This window comes from Lycium ferocissimum, chromosome 7, assembly GCF_029784015.1.
Source record: "Lycium ferocissimum isolate CSIRO_LF1 chromosome 7, AGI_CSIRO_Lferr_CH_V1, whole genome shotgun sequence".
Lineage (NCBI taxonomy): Eukaryota > Viridiplantae > Streptophyta > Magnoliopsida > Solanales > Solanaceae > Lycium > Lycium ferocissimum.
Window position 1 is genome coordinate 17,399,340 of NC_081348.1, and position 22,889 is coordinate 17,422,228.

A 22,889-nucleotide genomic window follows, 5' to 3' on the forward strand; every position below is an offset into this window, starting at 1 on the left:
TTGCTGCAGATTAGAGAAAAAAAACGGTTTGAAAAGTGTGAAATGGGGATACAGATTTCTTTTACCTTGTTTTACCGTAGTTTATTAAATGTGATTAACATATTGATGTTTGCTATGGAAAGTAATTAAAACAAACTATAGCTACTAAATATAATTATCTAGTATAAGTTTGTCATGCCATGTAAAAATCCCTTTTTTTAAGCCTATCCAAATAGGCTCTAGGCCAATTATTAATGGGTGGCATAGTTGCTCAATTTAATTACTTTTAAGGGCATATATATACCTTTCTTAAAATTTTAAAAATAAAAAATAAAAAATAAAAAAGTGTAGCGTAGAAAGAGTCCAATTCTATTTTCTACCTACACCGGTTCTAAACTCCCGATCAGTTTATCTTCTAACACCACTACCTCTCATCTAATAATTACACGGATTAGATTAGCTAAAGCTAGGGCTTTTAATGATTTAATTAAAAAATGAGATCCATTGAATCCATAGTGGCGGAGCTACCACCGTCTTCTTCCGCAACACCGGCAGAGAGCGGCGGCGGCGGCGGTTGGTTGTACGGTTGTCTTGTAGAGTGTCATGGTTTATGGCATAATGTGTTGATGATAGTGCCTTCAGCACTGTTTGTTTTGTATTTGGGTTCACAAGCTAAGAGAAGCTTCTCCAAGGTTTCTAGTGGTAGATCGCATGTTGTAGCTGCTCTTTATGCCATTCTCTGGCTTGTTAGTATCTTCAATTTGGTCTGGTCCTCTCTTCAGGTACCTATGCTCAAAAGTATTAAGTACTAGCTTTATTGGTTTTGAGTTTTGTACTTACTGGAATAATGTTGGTACATGTTGGAATTAGGCTTGAGACTAGTAAATTAGCACAATGATTATAGTGAAAAAAGAAAATGTGCAGCTTTCTAGGGTGTTTTTGGTATGAAGGAGAATGTTTTCTTGGAAAATAAGTGCGTTATGTTTTCTTGGAAAATAAGTGCGTTTTTTTTTTTTTTTAACTTATTTTCTTGTGTTCGGTGCTTAAGGAAAAAAATATTATCCTAAAAGCATATGTATATAATCTAGACAAATACTAAAGTGTTAATCTTTTAAGTATTTCTCCCTCGATCCCAGTTTATGTGAATGTTTGACTGAGCACGGAGTTTAAGAAAGAAAGGATGACTTTTGAAGCATAGATAACTGTGTGGATATAAATTATCTCATTAAGGGTAAATGAGAAGTTTAAAGTTAAAATGTTACTCCGTCTGTTTCAATTTGTTTGTCTGGTTTTGATTTGGGTACGGAGTTTAAGTAAGAAAAGAAGATTTTTTTTAATATTGTGGTATTAAATTAATATATCTAGAATGTACCAAAATGCACTTTAATCTTGTGGTCTTAAACATGCCATGCGGAAAGTTGAAATTAGAAGGTTGCCGAAAAAGGAAAGAGACATTCTTTTTGGAACGGAATAAAGGGTAAGTAAAACAAACAAATTGAAATAGAGGGAGTACTAAATATAGAAAGTTGTCATTCTTTTCGGGACTGACTAAAAGGAAAGAGGTGTCACATAAATTGAGACAGAGGGAGTACCAACTTTTTTGTAATTCTTGGTTTTTGAGATTTGTACTCCCTGGAATAATGTTCATACATCTTCAGATTAGGCTTGAGACTAGTAAATTAGTGCAATGATTATAGTGAAAAAGAAAATGTACAACTTTCTAAGGGATTGCTCTTACTTTTCCCTGATAAAGTTGCAGCAAGAACTGTTCCTCTGGAAAAAAATTACAATTGCCATTTACTATTACCAAAATGGATCTTTTGTTTCTAGCTATAATTTGTGGGTAGTGAGTTGTTTGTTGCTATGATTAGAAAGAATTGCTCTTTACCTCCCAAGGTAGGGGTAAAGTCTGCGTACACACTACTCTCCCCAGACCCCACCTGTGGGATTACACCGGGTATGTAGTTGTTGTTGTTGTTGTATGATTAGAAAGGATTGTTCATAAACATGTGATTGATCCTTTTGGAAATGTGCCAATGATCATCTTTGCTTGCTAATTGTCAAAGAATGAGATTGCAACTTTTGCTGGACTTATTTATGGAAACCTCTTTTGTCAGTATATCTGTTCCTGCTTCCTTCAACTTGGGAAGACACAACTCTATTAGTGGTGTTTCCTGTGGAATAATAAACAAAGAAACAAGGGAAAAGCTAGTAAGAGGGTGTTTGGATTGGCTTATTTTAAGTGCTTATTGGCTTTTAAGCCCTTTTTGTGGTGTGTGGCAAAGATAAAAAGTGCTTTTACTTTTAGGCCAAAAGCCAAAAGTTGAGTATTCCCAACTTATGGCTTTTAGCTTATAAGCTACTTTTAAAAGTCAATCCAAACACCCTCTAAATCTTGCATGTGGGATCATGTAGAATTATAATATCGCAGATGGTTGTTATTGCCCAAACTGTGTTTCTAGTATGGGCTACCAATGTTTTGGAACCACTTCTACATTATGATCCCAGAGAGAACCTTAGAACTGATTGGATGCTGGTGCCATAGCCCATATATGATATATTTGGTATTGGCAAATTTTTGAGTTATTTTTGCCCCTAATGTATTAGATGATTCTCTTTATGGGCTTGACCATGTAAGAGAGTTTCGTTCTTCCTTTCTAAGGTTGCTACCTTATATGTTAAAAACATGTGTTCTTTTTGGTTCCTATGAAGTGGATATCTCCTTTAAATACAATATGTATCATTTCGATTTTGGTATGGATGCTTCTGGGTGTCCAATTTGTAGTGTTTGGTGCACATTTACCTAAAGATCTACCTGCAATTAAGCTAAATTGATTAATCTGTCTATCATTATCTTCTTTAAACTACTTTACGTACAGGCATGGGAGTGTGCTCCAGGGAAGCAATTTGTGTGGAGTGTCATCTCCTTGTTCACAACATCTGGCATGCTATTTCTTGAAGTAAGCTTGATAGCCTTTCTACTTCAAGGGAACCATGCAAGTGGACGTGAGGCTTTAACACAAACTTTTCTAATCTCAGCACTTGTAGTTGGATTGGATATGCTTCTCAAGGTATGATCTTGTTCTGTTTAACCACTGCACTTCACTTGATGCCTATCATTGCAGTTATCATGTCATGCAATAGCTTAAGGCTAAGTTCATACGGCTTAGAGGCACATATATAGGTTGTTAGGATAATGTAACAAGTAGAAGAAAAAGAAAATTGAATGTTCAATTTCTTATTACGTTATAACAAAAAAAGGATATGTTCAGTGTGGGAAAACGGAAGAGGGAATGCGAAAGCGATGTGTTCAGTGTTGAAGATGTAGGAAAATTGCAGGGAAAGGGAAGAGGGGACAGGGAAAGCACTGGGAAGGAGAATATACTCAACTAGGAAACGATACAGATGCCGTGGTAATTTGACAATAGCAGCAAACAAACATGCCATCTATTTAGGCGCACTTCTTTCTCATTGTTCTTGCGATTGAATGCTTTATTTCAAATTTGTTTTCATTTTCTTGAAAGAATTTAACGTAAAACTTAATTTCATTTTATTTCCTTCACTTATATTTTTGTTTTTCCTCGATTCATTTTAAATTGAAGTTGGAAGCTAATTACTTCCTCCCTTGTAACGAATAATCTTAGAGATTTAAAGACTTGATGAAAATAATATCCCGTGGCCCAATAGTGAATGTCTAACTATCCTTATTAGACTGTATTAGAAAATGTCCATTTCACTGAAGGGATTATGGAACTTCTTATATAAAAGAAATGGTTATGTAGATCTGAGTAGTCGCTTATCAATACAACTTATTCTCTTCTTTAATCCTAAAAGTAAGTAACTTGTCGATCTCCCGTTCCCCTAGTTGAGATGGAAGATCATCTTGCAGCCTACTGGTTGTGCCAGAGTTGAATGTGTATTTACTGTCTGAGATAGAAAGAGTTGAAGAGGCAATTTTGCATTCAAAGATAGTCAAAAGAGGATAAAGAAAAAAAGCATTCAATCATGAACAACACTTAACTTGAGGAGGATGTATATGCAGGCAATAAGCGATTGGCAAAAATCTATAAGAAGCATATTGTCATATTTTTCTCCTCATGTTCTTTATGCATTTGTTGGGAAGTGCCAACCTATTGGATGTTTGGAGATGGCGAGAGAGTTGAGATGGCTTATTCACTGTTAGCTTTATTATAAGAGGTTGCTAGTGAGAGAGGAATGTTCTTTCCCCCATGGCTCCAGTTGGATCCCTAGAGCACTGAGGAAGGTTGGTTTCTTTGTATGGTTGAAGGCAAGGGGTGTGATCTTAACAGCGGAGAACCTGAGAAAGAAGAGAATCACCAATGTTAGTTGGTGTTTCATGTGTAAAAGTACAGGCGAGAGTGTAGATCACTTCTTTTGCATTGTAAGGTGGCTAACCGGTTATGGAGGGCGGCCCTCAATTTTCTTGGGATGCACTGGGTCATGCCAGGTATAGTGAAGGAGGCTTTGCAAAGTTGGACTCATAGACGGGGGAAGAAAAGCCCGAGGGCTTGGAGCGTTTTCCCATTACCAATCATGTGGGTCATTTGGAACGAGAGGAATAGGAGGGCATTTGAAGGGTTGGAGCTTGATTATGTAAAAATTCAGAGTAGTGTTTTGTCTCTAGTCTCTTTTTGGTGTACTCATGAGGTCCCAATTTGTATAGAGGATTGGACCTCTTTTTTTGAGAACCATATTTTGGTGTAGGTTCTCTTCTTTTGATATGCGGCTTGTGTACGGGGGTTTCCCCAATTGTTAATAAAATTATTTACCTGATCAAAAAAAGGTAGTCAATTTGAGGATGGTGCATATATTAGAGAGAACAAGCGGAAACATCAGTAAGAAATATATATTCATCCTTTCTTCTTATTTGCATATAAATATACTTTGTCATCTGCACCTATATTTGTCAGCAGATGCAATGTTGTGCAAGATAATGTGTTCAAGTAAAAACTCCTTCCTTCTCCGAACAAATCTATGTAGCTTTACCTGTAGTGGGATTGGATTTCTCTAGATCCTAGAACCTTAATGGATTTGGGATCAGACAATGAACCTATCACATGGAATGCTTGAAGGAATGGAAACTCTATGTTTCACATTCGAACAAGATAGATTATGGTGGCTGCGAGACAAATCAGGAGTCTTTTCAGTCAAGACAGCTTACCTTTGGATGAATCACAACAACAGTCTTCAAGTACAATGGCCTTGGAGACAAATTTGGAAGACAAACATACCATACAAGGTGGCATGCTTTGTTTGGTTGGTAGTAAAGAATGCTTGTTTAACAAAAGACAGACTACAAAGAAGGGGAATACAAGTTGGCTCTACCTGTCACTTATGTGGACTGTACGCAGAAACAAACAGTCACCTTTTTTTGCATTGTAGGGTGACTACTCAATTGTGGGACATATTTCTTGCTAATATTGGTTTGAGTTGGGCAATGCCAGCTCATACATTAGGTATGATAACTAGTTGGACCAGAAGTGGAGGGACTAAAGCTCAAAGAAAGTATTGGAGTATGATCCCAGGATGCATGTGGTGGACTATCTGGAAGGAAAGGAATTCAAGATGTTTTGATAACAAAAGCAACCCTATCCAGAAGATAAAGCTTAATTGCATTCGACTTTTGTATTTTTGGTGTAAAGAAAAGTACATAGATGACACAGAGACGCTCGTACAATTTCTAGAGTCTCTCTAGTTGCTAGTTTATTATTTTTGTGCAGCTTTAGCTAGACTCCCTGTAACTATGGCCTTTCACTGGCACTTTTGATTCAATACAGTTTGTTACCATCTCAAAAAAAAAAAAAAAAATCTTACTTTTTTAATCTAATTGCAGCTCACAAAAAGTTCCCAGAAATGAAGATGACTAAATCGACTTTGATATAGCGTACTATTTATTTAAGGGGGATATTTATGTGCAAGAATTAATGTTAGTTGAAAAGAATTAATAGATCCTGGCACAAAATGGGCATGAAGGAAAAAAAGCATCTATTTCCTTTTTTCGTATCTACTTATATGTGTTGAAGGTGTATGGTTGCCTTGTTTAAAAGTTTAAGCTGTCTGAAAGGAGAAATTTTTATTGATATAATTATGGCTTAACACTCAGTCACATGTGGGCCCTTTTTTCGGCAAACACGTGGAATTTTTTTTTTTTTTTTTTTTCTGTCTGGTGGCGGTGCGCTTTGAAACCAGGATTTTTATCTGCTGTCATACCATGTTGAAGTGTGTGATCACCTCATATGAAAGCTTAAGTTAATAGAGCAGAGACCCTATTATTATTAATTAAGTCGAAACAACACTTAAAAAAGAAAGAAGAGGTATCTGGTGCAAAATGAGTTCGAAAGTCAGAAGTTCCAGTGGCGCATGTCATGTTGCTGGTTTTATCGTCGTTGAAATTTTAGATGAATGACCTAGTTCCCAATTATTTCAGTTGCCTTTTGAGTTTTTTTTATGTCCTATAAGGATCAGGGATTCATCTTGATAAAAAAAAAATAAAAAATATGAGGATCAGATATTCATGTCAGCATTCGGCATCTCCGCGATGCTTCTTATGTCCCTCATCCCTGCTAAGAGTAGTACGCCTTCTTTTTGTGAATTATATAATACTAGAGGTATTGATGCGTGCTATTCATTCTCCCAGGGGATCTACCTATTTGGATTTGGTATTCAGTTGTTTGATGTTAGCAACAATGGCTCACAATGGGCCTTATGGGTTGTTCACAAGTTGCTGCTAACTGGAGTATATGGCCTCATCTTTTTTATGTATCGATCTAGATGGAGAGAAAGGTTGCCAGGTGAGTTTCATCTTATGAATTTATATTGGGTCTTTTATGAGCTTATACTATTGTGTCCTTGCTATTAATATCTTTCTCTCGTTGCAGCAAGACCTGCATTCCAGAACTATATTTCCATCATGTTTTGCTTAAATGCGACTGCTTTGATTGCATGTGCACTTGCAGCACATGGCGCTGGATTTGGATTATGGTATGCATCTTTTAGTCAATTCGCATGAAAGTCTTTGTCATTAGATGTTCTTTCTTCTCTAGTGTGATTATTAAGGGCATTCATTTATCCTAAAGATTATTTCAGGGCATTCATATTATCATATTGAAAGTAATAGTATGAGTTCAGAAGTTGGGATATTGCATGCAATTTTATAAGTACAACTAAACTGCGGGAAACAGATTTAAAAAAAAAAAAAAAAAAACCTGATGTAGCTTCTAGTGTCCACTGCATCTTTAAGTTAAATGTATAACGTCTCACCAAAAACAATAGATATTCCTTTCTATCCGGAAGGGTATGACAAAAGTTGTGATCTAGACCAGAAAAAAAAACTTTGTAATAAAGTGTAAATGGAGAAATCAATTGTCTCGTTGCTGTCACATCCAAACAGTTATTTTCAACTTCACATAAACTGATTTTTGCACATGAAGCAGCTGTAACTTGAACAAGTTGCATTGTCTTTTTCATGCTATATTAATAATGATCTTGCAATGAGAAGTTGGTTAAAACCCACTGAATGGTGTATGCTTCAGCTACTTTTAGTTTACTCAGACATCCTCATTTTGCAATACAGGTTGTACAATATCACGGTCATCTGCTACCACGCCATGTACCTTCCCCTTCTGTATGTTACTTTTCTGGCCGACTTTCTCCAGGTATCATAAATTCATTATTCATCCTCTTCCCTCTATCTCCTTGACCTGCAAAGCCCAGACAGGACTCTTACTTAAACATATTTATCCAATATCTTTACATAGTTTTACACTAAGATATTTGTAAAAGCTTACCTGCTCTGTTCTAAATCATGTGTGCAGGAGGATGATTTGCATCTGGAGAATGTATACTACTCAGAAATGAAAGATGCTGGCTTCTTTGATGTCGATTGGGAGTAATTCAGCAGGCATAATGAGGTGAATTTGAAGCTGTAAATGTGTAAATATGTACTAGTAACATTTTAGGAAATTCAGAAAATAAAAAAATTAATTTCCCTTCAAGTTATATAAATTCTCAAGGATTTTATCACTATTTGTCCTATGCTACTAGAGTAAAAAGATACTTTATGCATACATGGAATAAGTCCTAAACTGATGATACATTGTTTTTTCTGGTATAATTTTTCAAAGAACAAATCTTATTAGCACTAGCAGCATATATCTTTATTATTACTCCTGAAAGAGATAGGATAAAGACTGCTGCGCAGCCTGGAAATGCATTATATATAACGTGCTCTTGCACCACTTTCTGTATTTTATCTGCTACGGATTGTGTACATATAGATTTGTTAGATGATAGCCATTGAACCGTGTATTTACAGTTCATTTAGCAAGTTCAATTTTATTTCCTTTCTTCACACGAACTCTATACTATCTTGAACTGCATACATTGTGAAGCCAGTGATGGATCTTCTACTGTGGAGAATCAAGCCTTCATTAACAAGGTGGGAGTTAAGGTAGCCAACTATCCGGGCTAGGCTCAGCAATCTAAGAATTCTGATAACCTTGTCAATCCACGTTCACTTTTGGTATTTCATCCTTAATTTTTCGTAGATGGTGCAATTGACTGAAAGCTATTAAGTCTAGTACTGTGGTTGTGGCTACGACAACAATCTTGAAGGCTATCACAGGAAGTTTTGGGGCCACAAGAAGTTTGGCAACAAAACAGCTTATTCTTCAAATCAGTTGATTAATTTTTTTTTTTTTTTTTACTATAATTTGTTAACGTAGCAAGAGTACCGCGTAATTTTGCATCATACTAAATGTCGGGGTACTACGATCTTAACATAAGTAGTGGGTGATGAAAAGAATACCAAAGGAAAAATAAAAAGATCTCAACCTGCTATTAGTTATTTTCAATCATAAGCCAACTCAAAGGGATAAATTGAAAAAAAGTATAGCCTGCATTTTCTTAACATATTTCTCAACTGCCTCTTGATATAACTTGGAGACAATTCAATCTTTTCAACCACCGTCCTCATTATCATGACAATTGACAGGAAACTGTAATTTCTCATATTTTACTTCTTAACCCGTCATTTGTTTTCCTTAACGAAAGTCCATAGCCTTAGCTTGAAAGACATTTCTACGAGAAAACATAATTGAATCATTAGATTAAACCATAAATATTTTGTTAATTAGAGTAATCGCAAATGCATTTTGTTGAAGCTTGGAAAGAGAGTCTCAATCCTCCATTTAACCAATTTTGTTAATATTCCTTGTGAATTAATTTCTCATTGAAGGGGTCTGCGTGTAAATCATCAATAACCATCTTTACAAGAAATCACCAACGTCTACTTTCCCCAAAAGGAAATAATTCTGTACTCCAACGATTCATCTGTCTACCAAATTTATTCCTCCGTCCAAGAAAGCCCAAAGACTTGCACAGAAATATTTCCTACTTTTGGGAAGTGGATTAATGAATTAATGTGGTAGTTAAAAGGGGCGCAGGAGAGACAAGGTACCGGTTTAGTCGAATTCAATAACTTTAGTTTAAACTCTGTATTTGTCTTAAAAAAATCCAATTAATATGTACAAATTATTAATCCAAAACTCAATAAATTAAAAGGTCAAGAAATCCTGAGCCCATAGGTATACTAAAACATGAATCATTAGAATAAAGTGCTTTGTAAATTATTAAAATGTATCTCTAATAGGGTTGACATATAATTTGCTATGAAAAAGCGTAAAAAGTAATCAATGTAGTAATATATTTAGGTCTAATGCAGAAAAAGGTTGTTTTCATCAAATGTTAAAAGTTCGAAAAAGAAGTTGCTTTATGAGAAAAATTACATTCCAACGACACCCTAATTTAGAACATGATTTTAGGCTGTTATACTTTTATGTCTGTAACTCTTAAGTTATCAAATAGTACTGACACCCTAATTCAGAACATGATTTTAGGTTGTTATACTTTTATGTTTGTAACTTGTAAGTTATCAAATAGTACTGTACTCGATTAAAACTATTTTGCAAAAATATAAAAATAATGTTCAGATAAATTTGCTTGCATCTCAACTATTTTACTGAATACATATTCCGAGTCTATTTGTTCGATATTCCTCTTTAAGCATGAAGATATGGATTTTGACGACAAAATAAATTGCACACAACACACAAGTACGGTAGATAGTGGTGGAATGGTAAAAGGTACACCATTTTAATAAGAGATTTTGGGTTTGAAACTTAGACATGAAGTCAGCTTTAATAACTAATCGGATCCGTGAATTTCGAATATTAAATTGTTAAGCATGAAATTATGATAAATGTTGCTCGAATTCGACTTAATCGAACAAATAATTAACTTTCGAATATCGAATGATTAAAAAAGACAAAACAAAATGCAGCATCTCAAGGTTTGGTGGCCCATACACACTTTAATCCAGACGACTGTTAGAAAGATAAGAGATAAGAGGAAACTTCAATTCTGTTTATAAAAGGTGCAAAAGTCATGGGTAGCTTTTTTATTTCCTTTCCTCTTATAAATTCACCGACTCCACTGATGATATTTCACTATCATTCTTAAAACTAAAGTGAAGTTGCCCCACCTACATTTGCTTCATGTGTTTATGCAAAGCACAAAAGGCAATCAAAAACAAATATTACAAATAGTGATTTCCATCAAAGTAGTTGGTGCTCATTATGATCATGCATTGACTCCTTTTGAAAGGGTTTTTGATTAGTGTATCATATGGAGAGAAAGTATTTGTTTATTAATCTTTAATTTATTTTGACTGAATAATTAAACATTGCTTTAATTTCATTCAACCTACATTTTTTTTTAATGACTTTTGCACCCTTTTTTCTTCTTAATTGCTCATATCAAATGATTGAGTCATGTTGAATGAAAAAAGGAACAGTTAGAGATACTACTCTAGAGAAAAGAAAAAGAAAAAGATAAAACTTATGGAACTTTTGAGAAGGAAATGAAAAGAATAATTAATTTAGTTCGATAAATAAGAAGAAAAACAACTAATTATAATCGATCGTATCAAGTAATCCCTCCGTACCAATTTGTGTGGCACCTTTTGAATTTTGAGATTCAACAAGTTTTTCTTTGACCGTGATTTTTTCATATATCATTTAAATTTTGTTTTATAGTACTTTTTACATAGTCTTTTCCAAATATTTAAGTTTTTAAAAATTTTATTTTAAAAAACTTAAATATTCGTGTACAAACTTATAAAATATTGTCGAAACGGACAAAAATGACTTGTCAATGTAAACGAGGGAAGTAGTTGATATATAATTATGCACATAAAGTTGTCCCTTTAAGCGTGTTCTGATAGTGAGCTTTGTTTGACACATTTAATCATCCAATCTTTGATTGCCCAAAAATAATAGAGTACACTAATGCTACCATTTATACACTTCATACTTGAATGATTCAGCAAGAGCCAAGCAACCATCTTCCTGATCATGACTTCTAGTTTGTCGTCCATCTTTACCATTATTTTTCTTAATAACCAGTGTCTGGATTAGCTTGTACGTATCTTGATTAATTTTACTAGGTATTTGCTACCTTTCACCAAAACAGATATTGGATAGCTCTGTCCACCAAGGCTTGAATAGATGAAAAGAAATCACTTAATGTGTTTGTCTCGATGAAATTTGAATTGAGACCGTGGTCAATCCACTTATTGACCACTAGATCACATCCTTATGTGCACTCTAATTTATTTTACCCCTTGACGTTTTTGAAGTTAGACTAAGTAATATCAAAGGAACAGCGAGATGATTTAAATTCCTCCACTCTCAACTACAAATTTAGCGTTAGAGTATTGGGTTTTGAATGAAAAACTTTTTAATAGAAAAAACTAAAGTACTTTACTCTACCTGACACAAATCTAGCTTAGTCATGTTAGTATGATTCTAAAACTAGATAATTAAAAAAAAAAAATGTGAAACAAATCAACATGGTGAAACTGAAAATGTGCTTCAATTTTTTTTTTCCATCTCGTTTACGTCATTCACGGGTTGCTATTGAAACTTTTAAATTTTCTTCTTTACCACCTAGTTCTTTTAATTAAGAATAAAATCGACTCACTTCGAGTTTATTGGAAAAAATTAGTCACCGGAACGTGAATTGTTAGTATAGAAATTCCTTTGTTTTCTTAATTAATTCATATTTTCACTTTGAACCAAATGAGTAAAATATGTGATCACTTTTAGTAAGTACTTTTATTTTTAGGCAAACTTGTAACTTCGTCAAAGGTCATATTAGGCTTTATATTATTTTTTTCTTTTGGTGAAAAGTTTGAATTATTTTTGGGATGAACATTTGGAATTTTGGTGAAGGAAGCACCATGACACAAAAAGCTCTCAATCAAAGGCAACCCTTTTCTAATTACTCGCATTTTAAGTTTCAACTCAAAAAGATGGTCAAAGAAACTGAAGGAATTAGATTCGGGTCACCCATGTGGGTCAACTCGGATCCATATAAATAATAAAATATATATTTGTTATATATTTAATTTAAGTTAATGAAAAGGACACAACTGTTGGAAAAAAGTTTCTGAACAGTTGTACCTATTCAAGAAACATAAAAGAAGTTCTGCAGGAAGAACTTCTCACTTCTGGAAAAAAAAAAAAGATGTTTCCTTCCTTCATTCCAAAAACAGAAAAAACTCTCTTCTTCTCCGTGAAGAACTACAGTGGTAGATTCCTAAGAAGAACGAAAGCGATCTTCATCGAATACTGGAACAATCTTCTGTAATAGGTACGACTTAGACTATGAATATATATGGTGTAGTTCGTGTTCTTTAACATGTGATTACACTATCGACTAATGAAATAAATATATGGATCTTGGGAGGACTGTGTGTTCTTATGAATTGTGTATTTTTCCTACAGAAACAATATTGAAAGGACATTCATCAAGAAGGGATTATTAGAATGCTATAAAGTTGGAAATAAAGTTTAAATATAAAGTCATCAAACAGTGAAAAAAAGACTCTTCCTTTATTTTTTATGTCGGTATTAGTACGTTCATGAATTTTATCCAAAAGGTCCTTTAAGCTGGCACCACGTACATGAGTCCAAACGAAATAATTTATGTCTCGTCCGATCATGAGGTTAAAAAGTTCTTATTTTTTAACAAATATTTTACTCCTAATAAAAAAAAATTGAATTCTCTAGAACATGCATATATATTCACTAGAAATGAAACCTCAATTATGCCTGTTTGCGTTTGGATCCTACAAATTGACCAAATCAAATCCAACTAAGCACCAGCTGGCCAGTGCTTTAAGATTAGGTTAAATCAAATTCAGTATCTTAAAGGGAAGATAATATAAAATTTTATATGAAATTCAAATATTTTTAATAACCATTAGATTAAATACATAATTTTAAAAGTACAATGAATTCAATATTAAGAATCTTAAAATTGAACTCATGAAGGAAATTTTTTGGATCCGGTTTAATACACAAGGAATGGTTTTTACAATATCTAGCCTGTGAAGGTATAAACTTCAAGATCAATTATCAATTCATTACGTATAATTCTGTTCCATAACAACATTGATTAAATAAGACACTTTGCTAATGAGATCGATAAGTTATGCTAACTTTTCTTGTTTATATTTTAAACTCTCTTCCCGTTGAGGCTTGAGCTTCACATATCGTATGGTTTGGGCAAAAAGAGTTCCATTTGCTTGTGATATTTAAGTTGATCATTAATCAACTGTAAAAAGGTGAGAATACATAAACGGGTTTTGAACACTCAAGTCATTTATCTATTTACTTTATGTTCTTAACTTTAGGTAAAAAAGTATATATTTAGTTAAGAAATTGAAAAGAAAAAAGACAAATAACGACAATATATGTTGGATTATTAAACCATCAAAAACCAAAAAAGAAAAGACAATTAAAGGTGCAGAAAGTATTATTTCATATTCCAAAGTTCAGCCATGTTTGTAATTTGGTAGCATGTGAACAATATCAATAGCTTTTTTCACGTATAAAATATCAAAGATTTCCTTTTTAATTAAAGGATGAGTAAATTACTTGCTCGAAAGTACCCTCTAAGGCTGGTAGTCGGCCTCTTTCTTCGTTTACATGTAAAATAATACTAGTACACAACCTAAAATATATGTAACGTGATTCTAGAAGTAGAAGGAATATTATTACAGTCATATAGCCTGTTTGGAAACTCCTAAAATAAACTTATTTTAAAAATATTTTTTTCAAAAGTTTTTTTAGCAAGAAGCAATTTATGTTTGGTCAATTAATTTAAAAAACACTTTTGATTAGCAGTTATTGCTTGACAAACTTTTAGAGTGTTTCTAAGTGTATTTTTCTCAAAAGTATATTTGAGAAAAAGCTATTTTTTTAGTATTTGCAAAGCAACTTTTGTTATTGAAATTACGAAAACGTATGGAGATGTTAAATCTCAATTGCCACACATGGTACCTATAACAAATGAAATCAATTTTTTATTATTATTTTTGTTTGTTTAATTCATGAGCTTACAAGTCTGGTTTATTTTTATTTTTTAGTAATGAGTTAGAATAAAACATATACATACATTATATCTGCATGCATATTAGTCTATAATGCTCGGATTCTTAAAAAATATTGATGGTTGCTTGTGAATTCTCCAAAAGTAATATATTTTTTGAAGAATAGATATGAATGAGGTAATACTTTTAAAGAGTCCAAGCAACACATATCTGGTGGTTAACTTTTTTATTTTTTTCGGTTAACAGCAACCCAATCCAAAATATTGACTTTCTTAATTTAATTTGATAGTGAACTAAAATTTAAATCAAGTGAAATCATAAGTTTTCCTCTGTTCATTTGATTCGATTTGATTCTATATTTTGTTTTTTCCCCCAATTTTCGAATTATTCTTGCACATCTCCCAACGCTAGAATCTTTAGATGGAGACAGGCGGTCCGGTCTAACTTGTTCGATTGAACGAAATCTAACACCTTGTTTGGATGGTTGTTACCGATTACTCTCTTTTGTCCCAATTTATGTGACACTTTTCATTGTTCGAGATTCAAACTGTATGAACTTTGATCATCATTATAAGATGTATTTTTTCATCAAATTGATATGAGAAAGGTTGCAACTTATAATTTTTTTTATGTAGTTGTCAAATATATAAATTTTAATGTTAAAATATCGAGTTAATCTAATTCAATTTACCTTCAAAGTTTAATTAAATTGACTCTCGAAAAGCAAATAGTACCACATAAATTGAGAAGGAGGGAGTATATTATTTAGTGCCATAAGTTTAAATACAACGTTATTTTGATTGTTACTTAAATTTTATTGGACCATATCGTTTCTTATTTTCATTTTGTCTTTGCTCAAGTATCTAACAATCATATTTTATCCTTTACACTACCTTTTTATAATACCTCTGTCCCCTATCCTATTTTTCTTGTATGGTTTATTCTTCAAATTACTGATATATGACATTATATAACCACGAAAAATGATACTATCTATCTAGACATTACATTCATCAACCATCCAAACAAGGTTTTAAGGCCCAGTTGGGAGCCTTTCGGTGAACCCACGCCAACACCCCTACGCATTTAACACTTACCTCTACTCTCTCTGTCTGTGCCTAATTCTGTGCTTCTGATCACCCTAACAACCAAAAATTCTCCCTCTCTCACACATCATCATATATTCAATTCAATTTTCTAGGGTTCATCGATCTATATATTATATATAAATATATGCATTACATGCGCACGTTGCTTTCTCTCTCTGCATCCTTTGTTTATTATCCGTAAGAGAGAGAAGTGACAACATTGATGCATACATCAGAGAGCTTTAACCACCGAAAGTAACGACGTGTTTACGCTACCATTCAATTCTCTAAGATTCCTTCTTCAATTCCCCAAAAAACACAGAGCATTCATTTCTGTTGCCGTCGCCATTTGAATCTCCGGTGAGTTTTCTCTCTCTCAATTCCGATTTCGAAACGGTGTCGTTTGTTCTGTCATCGGAACCCAATATCATCCTTTCACTTTCTTAGATCAAATCGCCCCATCAACTCCTTTTTTTTTTTTTTTAAGTGAAACTCAAAAATTCTTCTGGTTTCCTTTTTCCATGTTCAACTTCTTCCTTTTTTCTCTTTTGGGATAATTATTCAATGTGATTTTTAAATTTGATTCTGCCATGCATTTATAATACTTGTATTGGTACTTTTAGGTTAGATGCCTGTAGATTTAATTATAGATTTTTTTTTTTTTGGTTGCAGGAAGTGATATCTGCTACTTTGGATTGAATTTTAAGATAAGAGAATAACCATGTATGCGGCCGAGCTGGTGGAGATTGTACCACGGGAACTCAAGTTCAAATGTACGCTTTTCCATATTCCAGTTTTACTGCTTAATTGTGTTGAGATGCATGAAACTTAGTTTGGAAAAAAAAATAATAGAAAACAGTGAGTTTGAGCAGTGCAAAATTGCTCTGTGCAATCATACTGCTCCCTCTGTCCCAATTTGTGATACTTTTCGCTTCCCGAGATTCAAGCTTCATGAACATTGACCAACATTTTAAGATCGTATTTTTTGATACGAGAAAAGTTGCAACTTATAGTATTTTTTCATGTAGTTTTCAAATATATAAGTTTTAATAGCCTAATCCAATTTAAGCTTCAAAGTATAGACTATAGTCATATTGACTCTCGAAAAGCAAAAAACTATCACATAAAGAGTACAACTTAATTGAAGCATTCATATGGATAACAGGCGGATTTAATTATTCTAACAAGAATTATTGATAAATGAGGCCGAGCCTTTTGGTTTGATTTACACTTTCAATTATTTTTTATGTTTTTTTTTTTGGGGGGGTGTGGCGGGGAGGGAGGCATCTTTTTGCTTTATGTTGGAAATTTTGTTGTATAAATGTGGGAAGGATACTGATATTTACTTATATTGGCTTTTTCCTTGCAGTTGAACCGAAGAAGCAAAGCTCTTGCACTATTCGACTAGTTAATAAGTCCCAAAATCATGTTGCTTTTAAGGTATGGGTATTTGTTGTTTCAGTAAAAGTACTATCTGGGAAATATATTTATTCAGAAGAGGTTGATTAGTATCATGTTGGAATTATTTTAACAGGTCAAGACTACTAGTCCAAAAAAATACTGTGTTCGACCTAACACAGGAGTTATTAAGCCCAGATCATCCTGTGATTTTACAGGTAAGAAGAATTCTTCGTGATGGCAGCATATCCATGTCTGTGTTTTGAGTATGACAGCGCCATAACAAATCATTAAATTTCTTGTTGTAGTAAATGCAACTTAAGATTATTCTTGGATCTTGGTACAAGAAGTAGTTCCCGGTGCATGATTTTGCCTTTACACTATACTATGAAGATAAGCCATCACTTCAGCATAGCTAAACCTTTCAATGTGATTACTTGTCTGGATGATGTTAGTTTTAATTTTGAAAAAAAAAAAAAAACACTTTTGGATGATCTTCTGGGATGTATTGCAAGAGTCATTCATAAATCATTTTGGATTATTCGTCGTGATGCTATCAAATGGATAGAGAATCCTAGTCTTTTATATAATTGATGGACTTTGTTGCTACAATCAAATGGTCAGTGTTATGGATTAGGGTCAACAGTGAGGAAGATGGTAACGATGGAAGCTAATGTCAGCCTAAACTAAATAAGCTTTGAGAATTTACTCGGAATTGGTTTTGATGGAGGTGTCCTTCCTTTTCTTCACTAGAGAAAGTTCTTGCACTATATAGAAAGAAATTGGTAAATAGACTGAACATGAGAAATATAATCATGAAAAATAACCTACCAATGCTTTGATAGCCATGCCTTTGATCTAATGGTGAGAGTGCAACATGTGACGTGTGGGTTAGGTGCACCTCACGGGTTCAAACCAACCAATGTTTTGGCGCCTTGGGCTGGGACTAGTGGTAAGAGTGCAACATTTGACATGTGGGTTAGGTGCATGTCATTTTGGTAGTTTAAGTGGAGAAGGGTAGAGGGACGGATCAATTGCCGGCCGAGTTTTGAATCGTGCACCAGTGGTTCTTGGGGATCCTTAGTTATTAGAAAATCACTGTTTTGTATTGTTAAAGGCATACTTAATAGCTAAAATTATGTGGTGCTATGAAGCTTGGTGTTTTGCATCACTTAGGTAGCGTTTAGTGCAAGTACCAAGACCAAGTCGTGTTCCTCAACCAGTGTTGTCAAAGGCGCGCTTAAGCCCTGAAGCGAGGCTCAAAGCATGTTGAGCGCTTCACCTCGCTTTATGTGCGCTTCAGTGTCATCATCAAGACTCTAAGACATACTTTCCCTTGCCAATGAGCCTCTCTTGAAAACGTGACACTCGATAATTGATATTTCACTTTATAGTAATTTCTTTGTCCATATATTTGTTATTCATGCTTATTAGTAGTAGGCTTTGACTAAACATATATATCTATATATATATATATATATATATATATATATATATATATATATATATATATATATATATATTTGTACTTTTGCACCATTGCGCCTTTTTTCATTAAAGCCCACACTTTATTTGCGCTTTGCGCTTAAAGCCCCAGGCTGACCTTAGAGCTTTTTTGCGCTTTTCGCTTTTGATAACACTGTCCTCAACAAAAACTAGCCAACTAAAAAGTAAAAACTCTTATTTTATTTAAAGCGCAAAACAAATTGAGCCAGAGGCTGTTGCTTATTCGAATTTGCGTTAACAGATGAAAAAAAGAATAAAAAAGGACATAATTGGGTTATTAGAGTATTCGAATTCTTCTCCAAATATGCTTCAGTTCTCTTCTCATTGTCTTTTTATTCTTCTTTCCTTCGCTGCTACTCTTCTTTTATTACTCTTTGGTTTTCCCGATTTGCTTCTTTTTTTTGTTATTCATTCTTCTTTTTCTTCTTCCTTGTACAATTCGTCTTTTTATACAATTGTGCTTTTGGATTTTTGCTTTGGTTCTCTCTTCTACTCTTCCTTCTGCTAATGTTTCTTTTTTCTCCTTTTCTTGTCTGTTCCTTACTTCAGTTTATATTCTCCACTTCCTAGTTTCTAGCTGAATGCTGGGAGAATAATACAACGGCTCTTTGCAATCACTATTATTTGCCAGTATTGTTGTTAGAGTTATATATGGAATTATGTTGCAAATTGATTGTTATGACTAATTAATGAAAAGTGAAGGTAGTTTTTTTAAAGTTATCTTTTATGGCCTTGTTGAATTAATATTTTAATGAAATTTAATTTGAGTTGTTGGGGTTAATGTTGTCATGTTTGCATAATTAGTAATGTTAATTGGAATTTTGATGTTATAAGCTATATTGATTTTCTTTTTACTGATGAAAAAAGTATGCACTTTAGTTCAAAGAAGCATGCATTCATCTCTTCTTGCTTGAAGCTCCATGGTGTTGTCACTTTCTTGCTCTTGCATGAATTTTGAGTGATTGTAGGTCTTTTGAGGCACTCTTCAGTTTCTTTTTTTTTTTTTTTTTTTTTTTAACACTTTCAATCACAGCATGGGTCAAGTAACGTTTCATGCTAGTATTTTGGGGCATTCCCTTCTTTTTGTGTCTCATGTTGTTTGTTAATTTAATGATGTGTGAGCATAATATCTGGAACGGAGTATCCTCTCCGTTCAATTTTAATTCAACCTGTAACTCAAGTTGTACCTGCTTCGATCGTCTGTCTTTAATACGGACTGTTGTTCTGCAAGATTTTGTTCCTGTTTAGAGATGATATACAATATATATTACAGCTATTGTGACGCATCAATTCTCTCTAGTGGGGAAAATCTGATTGCAAATAATCCTCTGCCTACTATGCTGTTTCTGTTAGCAACAATGATCAATTTATCGTAGGCGATAAATAGGGTTTTTAACATTTGTTTATGCAGTGACCATGCAGGCACAAAAGGCACCTCCTCCTGATATGGCATGCAAGGACAAGTTCTTAGTTCAGTGCACAGTTGTGGCAGAAGAGACTGTTGAGGACGATATTACATCAGCCATGGTATATTCTCAGTGGGTTATACGATTTCTCAAAGGGCACTCCTCTGACACAATTTCTGATTGCTTTAACTGTAGTTTTCGAAAGATGATGGCAAGTATGTTCAAGAAAATAAGATGAGAGTGATCCTTAGTCCACCCAGTTCGCCTGTTTTATCACCAATCAATAGAGTACAAGGTGATCTTCCAAGTTACACAGATTCACCACGAGAAGATCAAGTACATGGTAATGAAAATATCAGTTCACAGCAAGAAGTAAGTAATATTTTTCAGAAACCAGAATTTTTTGACCATGTTGTTTATTATATTAAAATGACAACAAGCTAAATAATGGTAATCTTTTTCAGGGAGATGTCAATGGAGTACATAGCCACAGTGGAAGATATGAAGAATCGTTGACTAGAGATCAAGTAAATCCCCTTGATCAAAATCCACAGAAAGAAGTAAGTTATTCTTCTGAACTAGAATTTAGAGACCGGTTATAAATGAAAAATACCGTGGAGTAATGCTAAGTATGTTCAGAGATTTCAATTTGGGGTTTGGTTGTAGAACTGCGGCCAAGTACCATGATTAAGGCTCTGAACCATCTGAAGATATAGAAAAGAAAAAGAGAGAATTTATCTTAAATTTGTTCTAAACAATATAAGGCTCCTTACATAGGAGTTCGAAACAAAGTTTAGACTGCATAAAATTAGGGAAGTTATCAAATAAGGAAAAAATATCTAAATCTTAATATTCCTAATTATGACATAACTATGAAGAGCATTCTGTATAAACCTCAACACTGAGAGAAAATCTAGAATATACTGTAACATATAACTAAATTAATTCTCAGTTATTTCAGCAGTCGCTTGATAAGTTGATACATTGAGTTTCCGGTGTTTAGTCTATTTTATGAACATTGAGTTAGCTGTTTGGTAATATATTTTATCTATCTGTTAATACACTTCTTCAGCTAGATGAGAATGTAAATGAGTTTAAAAAGGAAAATGCCAACATGCAAATGGAAGGAAAGCATGTGCAATTGGAGACGAGGAAGCATGAAGAAGAGATGGAATTAGTCAAGAATGTTGGGATCATGAAGTCCAAAATAAGTGAACTAGAACGAAAACTAAGTGAGGTTAGAATTTTTTACCTTTTTACTTTGTTTATTTTTATTTTTTTTATTTCAACTTGAGTCTGGAACAACTTCTGTCATGTCATTTGCAAAAACCACATTTGGTCAATATCCTTTGTGGTTTTTAGTTTTTACATGGATACAGCTTTGCTGAGGTGTTGCCTGGTTTCATTTTTTAAGTAAATGTTATTTACGTCTTGAAAAGAAGCCACTTGTCGTTGATGAATAAGAATCAATTTTGTGCAATCAAGGGGGTAAAACCAACCAATGGAGAATTGGAAGACATACGTTCCATCAATCAAGCAAGGGATGAAAGGATTGTACAAAAATATGCCAGATCACTTCCGACAAATGGCCAACTCACAATTTCAGAAGTTTTCAATACATCGCTCAAACTATGTTGAAACACTTTCTTCTTTTTTGATGTCCAATACATGATAAGGTCCAGAGTAGTTGCATTAGGTCTTTTCTTTGGCAAGTACACAGTAACATCGAACTTACAGAATTTAAAACAATACTGGGAATCAACCACAATGAGTTTCTCTTATTTACGTGTGCCCCTCATTTTTATCATAGAATTTCAGTTTGTGCTAGTTTTGGCATCTATTGGTCAAGTTGATCCATTGATGAAAATTGGAAGGGGTCTAGTTTAGCTAGTTTATACTGCAGTTTGCTGCCTTGTCTAGTCAGTTTTGATGAATTCAATGCCAAAAGAATAAAAATTGGAACCAAAATCAACCTCGACCCTTCTTACTGAAGATTTTTCTAGTCTTCTGGAGCATCTTATAGAGTTTGAGATTTCCCTCCCTCGGGAAGCTTTTGTTCAAATATGAGTCTAATATTAGGTTTGGTGTCCGCAATTGTTTTGGGGAAGTGCTGTTTCTCACTCTTCCGTACACTCTTGCAGGCCAAAGACACCATCTCAAGGCTTACGGAGGAGAGGAAATTTACCGCTCAAGAAAGAGAGAGCTTACAAAGAGAATTGGTATTTTCGTTTGTTCCTATATGGTTTTAACAAGTTTTTTTATTTTTTTTTATTTTTATTAATATTATTAATTTAAGATCACGACAGCTGTAGAAATTTGGGATGCTACCCTAATTCTTAACTAAATCTCTATTGGTTAATCATAGCCACAGTATGCTGCGTAACTGGTCTGAGTCCATGTTAGTCTAGCTTTACCTCAAGCAAATTATGTTCTTGTCTTTGATTGGTCGGATCCATTTAAGTCTTACAAAACATGTACCCGTGAAAGTGAGGAGGAAGAAATTGTATTTCAGTTTCTCTCCCCAAATTTTACCTGATAAAAAAGTTTGTATTTCAGTCACAATGCTCCTGTGGTATGATCTTGTGCTCAATAAGAAGTGTCCCTAATTAACCCCCTTTTTTTGTGTTCTTTTTGTGGTGATGTGCTTTGCAGGTCATGTTGACAAATAAGAACGGCGGAAGGAAAGTCCGAGTTGGATTTCCTCTCCTCTATGTGATTACTGTGGCCTTTATTAGTATGGTGTTCGGTTACCTTTTGCATTACTGATGGAAGCATTTAACACGCTACTATGACGGAGAGGTTATGTCTATATCTTGATAGACGGTTTTTCCTTCATAAAGTCCTTGTCTGCTCTATCTAAAGCTGAGAATCAAGTATGTTGTTGTATTGACTAGTAGTAGAGTATATCAAGTGCTGTAAATGCTGTTTTTAGATGGAATAAAATGTAATAATCTCCGTCTACCACACCATCCCAGCAGGGGGAGGAGTTGTGGAGTATCTTTTTGCTGAAAGTGTTGATTTTATTGATGGTTTTGT

The 22,889-nt window shown here is 33.9% G+C and overlaps 2 protein-coding genes across 2 annotated transcripts; both read left to right on the plus strand.

The window, feature by feature from the left end:
* The first annotated feature begins 305 nt into the window (after positions 1-305).
* Positions 306-7,984, plus strand: LOC132063562 (protein CANDIDATE G-PROTEIN COUPLED RECEPTOR 2). Its single transcript, XM_059456153.1, has 6 exons — positions 306-761; positions 2,859-3,050; positions 6,638-6,791; positions 6,879-6,981; positions 7,574-7,655; positions 7,815-7,984. The coding sequence occupies exons 1-6, from the start codon at positions 474-476 to the stop codon at positions 7,890-7,892; spliced, it is 897 nt and encodes a 298-aa protein (XP_059312136.1). The 5' UTR covers positions 306-473; the 3' UTR covers positions 7,893-7,984.
* A 7,534-nt stretch (positions 7,985-15,518) lies between these two features.
* Positions 15,519-22,889, plus strand: LOC132063563 (vesicle-associated protein 2-2-like). Its single transcript, XM_059456154.1, has 10 exons — positions 15,519-15,903; positions 16,216-16,316; positions 16,913-16,983; positions 17,078-17,159; positions 19,859-19,974; positions 20,049-20,225; positions 20,318-20,413; positions 20,926-21,090; positions 21,995-22,072; positions 22,506-22,889. The coding sequence occupies exons 2-10, from the start codon at positions 16,265-16,267 to the stop codon at positions 22,617-22,619; spliced, it is 951 nt and encodes a 316-aa protein (XP_059312137.1). The 5' UTR covers positions 15,519-15,903; positions 16,216-16,264; the 3' UTR covers positions 22,620-22,889.

Bases quoted from the DNA above. Each gene is read 5' to 3' on its own strand.
- LOC132063562 (XM_059456153.1), top strand. From the start codon at position 474: ATGAGATCCATTGAATCCATAGTGGCGGAGCTACCACCGTCTTCTTCC. The intron at 6,792-6,878 runs GTGAGTTTCATC...CTCTCGTTGCAG, and splicing joins ATGGAGAGAAAGGTTGCCAG to CAAGACCTGCATTCCAGAAC. The intron at 6,982-7,573 runs GTATGCATCTTT...TTTGCAATACAG, and splicing joins GGCGCTGGATTTGGATTATG to GTTGTACAATATCACGGTCA.
- LOC132063563 (XM_059456154.1), top strand. From the start codon at position 16,265: ATGTATGCGGCCGAGCTGGTGGAGATTGTACCACGGGAACTCAAGTTC. The intron at 17,160-19,858 runs GTAAGAAGAATT...TTGTTTATGCAG, and splicing joins ATCATCCTGTGATTTTACAG to TGACCATGCAGGCACAAAAG. The intron at 19,975-20,048 runs GTATATTCTCAG...CTTTAACTGTAG, and splicing joins ACGATATTACATCAGCCATG to TTTTCGAAAGATGATGGCAA.